Source organism: Theropithecus gelada, chromosome 19 (assembly GCF_003255815.1).
Source record: "Theropithecus gelada isolate Dixy chromosome 19, Tgel_1.0, whole genome shotgun sequence".
In the NCBI taxonomy this organism is placed as follows: domain Eukaryota; kingdom Metazoa; phylum Chordata; class Mammalia; order Primates; family Cercopithecidae; genus Theropithecus; species Theropithecus gelada.
Genome location: NC_037687.1, coordinates 43,805,602 through 43,813,395, shown reverse-complemented (window position 1 = coordinate 43,813,395; position 7,794 = coordinate 43,805,602). Strand labels below are relative to the sequence as shown.

At 50.7% G+C, this 7,794-nt stretch overlaps 1 protein-coding gene across 3 annotated transcripts in view; it reads left to right on the top strand.

Moving 5' to 3' along the window:
* The window catches only part of WDR62 (WD repeat domain 62), a 52,441-nt gene that overhangs the window by 7,273 nt on the left and 37,374 nt on the right, over window positions 1-7,794 (top strand). For all 3 annotated transcript variants that reach the window (XM_025368566.1, XM_025368564.1, XM_025368563.1), the window contains 4 exons: window positions 5,130-5,187; window positions 5,429-5,599; window positions 6,441-6,578; window positions 6,985-7,167. In XM_025368566.1, the coding sequence (XP_025224351.1) occupies window positions 5,130-5,187; window positions 5,429-5,599; window positions 6,441-6,578; window positions 6,985-7,167 (550 nt within the window). The remainder of the gene's footprint in view (window positions 1-5,129; window positions 5,188-5,428; window positions 5,600-6,440; window positions 6,579-6,984; window positions 7,168-7,794) is intronic.

Here is a 7,794-nt window from a genome sequence, read left to right as displayed (position 1 = left end):
TTTTTTTTTTTTTTTTTTTTTGAGACGGAGTCTCGCTCTGTCGCCCGGGCTGGAGTGCAGTGGCCGGATCTCAGCTCACTGCAAGCTCCGCCTCCCGGGTTTACGCCATTCTCCTGCCTCAGCCTCCCAAGTAACTGGGACTACAGGCGCCCGCCATCTCGCCCGGCTAGTTTTTTGTATTTTTTAGTAGAGACGGGGTTTCACCGTGTTCGCCAGGATGGTCTCGATCTTCTGACCTCGTGATCCACCCGTCTCGGCCTCCCAAAGTGCTGGGATTACAGGCTTGAGCCACCGCGCCCGGCCGCTTTTTGTATTTTTTAGTAGAGATGGAGGTTTCACTGTGTTAGCCAGGATGGTCTCAATCTCCTGACCTTGTGATCCGCCCATCTCGGCCTCCCAAAGTGCTGGGATTACAGGCTTGAGCCACCACGCCTGGCCCATTTCAAGTTTTTTAACACAAAAATCCACATGTCCCTCTTGTTTGGAGAAGTGAGAAATTCTGGCCTCTGGGGCCCAAATTCCCCTGTGGCAGTGATGGACTGAGCTTAGTGACATTTGTCAGGCCCGTTGTGGCCAGTTCCTCACACCTGTGTTGCCTTCCTAATCCCTGTAGGCAGTGGAGTCAGTGGCCTGGATTTGTAGTAGATGGCATGCAGGTGCCCACCCTGGGCCACCAGTGGGTGTGCATTAGGAGGTGGTGTGGCCAGTGTGGGGGTTTTCTTTCCAACTGCATATCAGAATCACCTGGTCCCTATGCCTCACCCCAAGAGAAAGCCAAATCAATTGATCTGGGATGAAACTTGGGCATTGGCAATTTTGAGACTTTTTATATTGAAATAATTTCAGACTTAGAATAGTACAAAGAGCTCATATATACCTATGTACCTTTCACATATTTCCCAAATGTTAGCTTTTTTTTTTTTTTTGAACACAGAGTTTTGCTCTGTCACCCAGGCTCAGCTCACTACAACCTCCACCTGCTGGGTTCAAGCGATTCTCATGCCTCAGCCTCCCAGGTAGCTGGGACCACAGGCATGCGCCACCATGCCTAACTAATTTTTTGTGTGTTAGTGGAGACGGGGTTCACCATGTTGCCCAAGGTGGTCTCAAACTCCTGAGCTCAGATAGTCCGCCTGCCTCAGCCTCCCAAAGGCTGATTACAGGCGTGAGCGAGCCACTGCACTTGGCCAAATGTTAGCATTTTACCACATTTGCTTTATCATTTTTTGTCTATATACATATTAATTTGTTCTGAACTATCTGAGAATCAGTTGTAGACATGATGCCTCTATATCTCTAAATACTTCAGGCCAGGCACGGTGACTCACACCTATAATCTCAGCACTGTGGGAGGTCTCAGAGGCAGGAGGATCACTTGAGGTCAGGAGTTTGAGACCAGCCTGGGCAACATGGCAAAACCCTGTCTCTACTAAAAATACAAAAATTAGCTGTGCCTGGTGTCAGGCACCTATAATCCCAGCTACTCGGGAGGCTGAGGCAGGAGAATTGCTTGAGCCCGGGAGGCGGAGGTTGCAGTGAACCAAGATTGCGCCACTGCACTCCAGCCTGGGCAACAGAGTGAGACTTCGTCTCAAGAAAAATAAAGTAAAATAAAATAAATACACTTTGGGAGGCCGAGGCAGGCGGATCACCTGAGGTCACGAGTTTGAGACCAGTCTGGACAACATGGTGAAACCCCATCTCTACTAAAACTACAAAATTTAGCTGGGCATGGTGGCAGGTGCCTGTAATCCCAGCTACTTGGGAGACTGAGGCATGAGAATCACTTGAACCCAGGAGGTAGAGGTTGCAGTGAGCCAAGATCACGCCATTGCACTCCAGCCTGGGTGACAGAGCAAGACTCTGTCTCAAAAAAAATAAAATAAAATAAAATAAATACTTCAGTGTGTATTTCCTACAAAAAAAAAAAAAGACAGTCCTTCTAAACTGTAATATATCCAGCAAAATCAAGAAATGAAAATTGGCATATCACTCCCATTCACTCCCCAGAGGGCTCCATTCAGGAGTCAGCCTTTGTCCCATGAATGTCCTTTATGGCCAAAGGGTTCTGTCTGGAATCACACATTGCATTGAGTTGTCCCCTCAGTCTCCTTCAGGCTGACGTGGCTTTTCTGTCTTTTCTTGACTTTCAGAATCTTGACACTTTTTTTTTTTTCTGAGACAAAGTCTCACACTGTCACCCGCCTGGAGTGCAATGGAGTGATCTCAGCTCACTGCAGCCTCCACCTCCTGGGTTCAAGTGATTCTCTTGCCTCAGCCTCCTGAGTAACTGGGACTACAGGTGCGCACCACCACTCTTGGCTAATTTTTGTTTTTTGTTTTTTGTTTTTTTTTAAGTAGAGATGGGATTTCATATGTTGGCCAGGCTGGTCTCGAACTCCTGACCTCGTGATCTGCCCGCCTCGGCCTCCCCAAGTGCTGAGATTACAGGCATGAGCCACTGCGCCTGGCTGATCTTGACACTTTTGAGGATTGTAGATGAGGTATCTTGGGTTTATTCTATGCTTCCTCAAGGGCAGACTCAGGTTCTGCATCTTTGACAGGAACAGACCAGAAGGGGTGCTGTGTTCTTCCCAGTGCCTCCTCTCAGGAGGTCTCCCATGACTGGTGGTGTTCACTGGGGGCATTTGGCCAAGGTGTTGCCTTCCAGATTCCTCCACTTCAAAGCCTCTCTCTTCACCTTTGTGATTAGCAAGTATCCTGGGGAAATCTTTTCTGAGACTGTGCAAATATTATCCTGTTCCTCACCAAAGTTTCACTCAACTAATCTTAGACTTTGACACTTTTCAGATGCTCCCCAGGGAATTATAATGTATAGCCAAGACTGAGAACTACTGGCTTAGAGGTCAGGGCTCTGTCCTGTCTGGTTAGTTAACCGTAGCAGGGGACTTCCCTGTGTTGCAGTCACCTCATCTGCAAAGTTGGTTCATGAGAGCCCTGACTCCATGAAGCATGCGTGAGGAATCAGTGCAGTGATGGCCACACAGCATTTGCTAGAGGGCCAGGCACAAGGTCGGGGCATGTGACAGGTTAGAGGTGGCTACAGACAACAGAAACCCCTCCGCAGCGTAGCTTAAAACCCAAGGGCATGCTCCTCCTGCACATCGTAAGTCCGGAGGTGGGCAGCCCAGGGGCTGTGTCTCTGAACACCAGGGACCCCACTTTTTTTTCTCTCTCTTTTTGAGATGGAGTCTCGTTCTGTCACCCAGGCTGGAGTGCAGTGGCGCCATCTCAGCTCACTGCAAGCTCCGCCTCCCGGGTTCACGCCATTCTCCCGCCTCAGCCTCCGGAGTAGCTGGGACTACAGGTGCCTGTTACCTCTCCCGGCTAATTTTGTTTTTGTATTTTTAGTAGAGACAGAGTTTCACCATGTTAGCCAGGGTGGTCTTAATCTCCTGACCTCGTCATCCACCCGCCTCGGCCTCCCAAAGTGTTGGGATTACAGGCATGAGCCACCGCACCCTGCCCCACTTCTTTTTTTTTTCCAAGACGGAGTCTTGCTCTGTTGCCCAGACTGGAGTGCAGTGGTGCGATCTTGGCTTACTGCAACCTCCGCCTCCCGGGTTCAAACGATTCTTCTGCCTCAGCCTCCCGAGTAGCTGGGATTACAGGCGCCCACCTCCACACCTGGCTATTTTTTGTTTGTTTGTTTGTTTTTTGAGATGGAGTCTCGCTGTCTCTCCCAGTGTGGAGTGCAGTGGCGTGATCTCTGCTCACTGCAAGCTCCACTTTCAGGGTTCAGCCATTCTCCTGCCTCAGCCTCCCGAGTAGCTGGGACTGTAGGCACCCACCACCACGCCCAGCTAATTTTTTTGTACTTTTTAGTAGAGACAGGGTTTCACCGTGTTAGCCAGGATGGTCTCCATCTCCTGAACTTGTGATCTGCCCGCCTTGGCCTCCCAAAGTGCTGGGATCACAGGCCTGAGCCACCATGCCCGGCCTATTTTTTTGTATTTTTAGTAGAGATGGGGTTTCATCATGTTGGCCAGGCTGATCGTGAACTCCTGACCTCAAGTGAACCTCCCACCTCTGTCTCCGAAAGTGCTGGGATTACAGGCATGAGGCACTGCACCCAGCCTCCGTTCCTCTCTCCTTCTGTTCCACCCCATTTATTGTGAGACTTCTGGTCTTGAAGTCACTTCATGGCCCAAGATGGAGTTCTGGCTGTTCTGTGCTTATTTCAGGAGGGGAACTGGTGGGAAGCGGGGCACACAGCATGTCAGTTTACTTCTCCTTGGCCAGACTGAGTCATGTACCTGCATAGCTGCAAGCATGAAACTGGGATTATGTCAGTGAGGAAAGAGAGACAAGTGGATATCCAGGACGCAATTTGCCCTGTTTGCTGCTGTAAGGAACCACGGGAAGCCTGGGAAGCAGGTTGACTTGATGAATATTCCATGAAGTTGCCAAAGTCTCACTTAGTGACATTTACTTAGTTATCTGCACGCCAATTTACCATCTCACGTAGGGAGACAATTATTGTTAAGGAACAAAGGTAAAAACAAGATTAAAAGAGAGAGGGGAGAAGAAGGAAATCATACAATCTCAGAATGGTGAATCGTACTGCCAGAAACCTGCCAGCTAGCCTGTTCATTCAAGTCCTTGTGCAGGCTAGCTAGGAGTATCAGAAACATTTTGGCTATTTATGGATTTTCCAGAATATCTTGAGTATTTATCAGTGGAGCACATGCTGCAGGCTACCTTGATGTGATGTCTGCCAGGATCCTCCCATCAGCACCACCCCTTTAGTTAGGCCAGGCCTGTACCATTTCCTGCATCTCTATTTCTCAGTGTTATAGGGTGGGTGGGGTCTTAGGGTACCCACTGCGGCAGAGAGAGAAGAAAGCAGGGTCCCCATACAATGTCTGCCCCATTTGGGTTTGGTATCTCAGGGTCGAAGGGGCTTTGCATTTACCCCCATTTCTCTGTGTGCTGTGCTGGGCACGCCAGCAATACTGGCTCTGTGGGAGCTGCGTGAGCTCACCTCCCCTGGCCTCTTCCAAGGCTTGGGAGGCAGGAGAGGGCAGAGTTCTATCAGAGCCGCCAGGATGGGGTCTGACTGGCCACCCTTAGCGGAACCAGTGATCAACTCTTTTCTTTATCCCCAGGAAGTCTCTGAGTGCTCTGGCCTTCTCCCCTGATGGGAAGTACATAGTGACAGGGGAGGTGAGTCATGATCACGATTGAGTGGGAGTGGGGGTTGGGGGGTCTCGGGAGCCATTCCTTGTGCTCCCAGCAGGCCTGGGAGTCCCTGGAATAGCTCCTTTCTGGGCCAGAACAGCCCCGTAGCAGATGGGGGAGATGGCTTTTGGGCACACCCTATGGCAATGCAATCTTCGGCCTTGACAACCCCTCTAGCCCTACCTGGTACAGAGCCCAGCAGCAGTAATGACCCCACCTTCCCTAGAATGGGCATAGGCCTGCTGTGCGCATCTGGGATGTGGAGGAGAAGAATCAGGTGGCGGAGATGCTAGGCCACAAGTATGGTGTGGCCTGTGTGGCCTTCTCACCCAATATGAAGCACATCGTGTCCATGGGCTACCAACATGACATGGTGCTCAACGTCTGGGACTGGAAGGTAAGACCAGCGGGCCTGTGACAGGCAGCCAGCTGCCAGAGCATCCTGTGTCTTGGGCACTGGGAGAGCTACATGAGAGGACGCAGTAAAGTGCTCACTCACCCAACACATGACAGCTATTGAGCACCTGCGACATGCTGATCCCTTATTGTAAGGCACGAGACAGGCGCCCAGCTGGAAGAATTATAAATATTTTTATAATCACCAGCTGTGACCTTAGCCAACTGACTTAACATCTCTGTGAGTCTGTTTCCTCCTCTGTTAGATGGATATAGTACTACTTATCTTGTTGAGTTGTAAGACTTTAATGAGTTGATAAGCACTGGAAGACTGGGCTTTGGAACAGCTGTGGAGCTGGCAGAAGTGGGTACCAAGTCCTGGCTCTGCCCATAACCCACTATGTGACCTTGAGCACATGACATCTTCCCCTCTGAGCCTGGGAGGGTTGGGGAGAGGCGCCTCCCTCATGGGGCTTTTGAGGGAATTTCATGGGTTATCCTGTGAAGGGCTCAGGGCAGGGCCCAGAGCAGGAGCCCCATCCGTGACAGCCATAGGTTGTGTTGTCCTTACATCCCAGCCATGACTGTCCCCAATACCATGTGGGGGCTGCAGAGCTTAGACCCTTGAGAGAGCTCTGGAACATACTCTCCTGGGGAGACCATTCCAAGCCTCTGTCCCCTCCTCTGTGGTGAGGAATGAGCAGGTTGCCCCACGTAAGTTTCCCCATACAGCAGCTCCCTGGAGGGTCCCAGGAAGACAGACTTGGAGTGGGGACGAGCAGGGAGGCCCAGGCAGTCCAGTGGAATGAGTGCTGGCACGAGCTTTGCACTTATTCTTCCAGAAAGACATCGTAGTGGCCTCCAACAAGGTATCTTGTAGAGTCATCGCCCTCTCCTTCTCAGAGGACAGCAGCTATTTTGTCACTGTTGGGAACCGACATGTGAGGTTCTGGTTCTTGGAAGTCTCCACTGAGACAAAGGTGAGTTTCTGTCCCTGGCCCTTTAACCAGGCCCTGAGGGAGTCACCATCTGTGGCAGCATGGCCTCCTGTTTCTCCCTGGGATTTGAGGGCAGCGGTCTCGGGCCATTTGACCTCTCAGAGGCCCAGCTGCTGCTTCTGGGCCTACTCTCAGGGGGCTGATGCACAGGCCCTGCCAGGAACCCCCTGACCCTGGGACCAGCTCTCATTCTTGGACTGCTGCTTCCAGCCCCCCTGTCCAGAGTGGCAGGGTTCTAGTGTTTCTTTCCTTCTCCTCCATTTGGAAGAGCTTCTTGGAGTTCTCCTGTTTCGTTGTGTCCTATCATCTGGTCATGCAGGACCCATCGTGGCCCTGTTGGGGGCTCAACTGTGTGGACAGTATCTCACTATGCCCTCTGTGTCTCCAGGTGACGAGCACAGTGCCCCTTGTAGGGCGCTCAGGCATCCTGGGCGAGCTACACAACAATATCTTCTGTGGTGTGGCCTGCGGTCGGGGCCGGATGGCAGGCAGTACCTTCTGTGTGTCCTACTCGGGCCTCCTCTGCCAGTTCAATGAGAAGAGGGTGCTGGAGAAGTGGATCAACCTGAAGGTACCACCTCCCTCTCTGCCATCAGTTGGACAGGCTCTTTCTCATGATATGTGTCTGCAGGGGTGTTCATCAGTATTGACCACACAGGTTCTGCTTATGTGACTAATGGTGAATGACACCCCCTCTCTGAGCTTCAGGTTCCACATCTGTAAAATGGGAGTACTGCTGCCCTCCCCACAGAGCTGGTAAAGAAGTCACGTGAGATAATATAGGCAGTGAGCACCATGCTTGGTAACCTGAAATGGGCTCAAGGTGACAGTTGTTTTCCCGTTACTATTTGATCTACTTCACATTTCTCTTCTCCTTTGAGCACTCTGGCTGGTAGAGGATTGAATTTTTAAAAACTCAGAGGTATCATTGATTTAATAACTTTTCAATCAAAAAAGACTACACAAAATGCATGAACTTTTATTTATTTTTAATTTTTTTTTTTGAGATGGAGTCTTACTCTATTGCCCAGGCTGGAGTGCAGTGGTGTAATCTCGGCTTACTGCAAGTTCCGCCTCCCAGGTTCAAGCGATTCTCCTGCCTCAGCCTCCCAAGTAGCTGGGATTACAGGCGCCTGCCACAACGCACAGCTAATTTTTGTATTTTTAGTAGAGACAGGGTTTTACCATGTTGACCAGG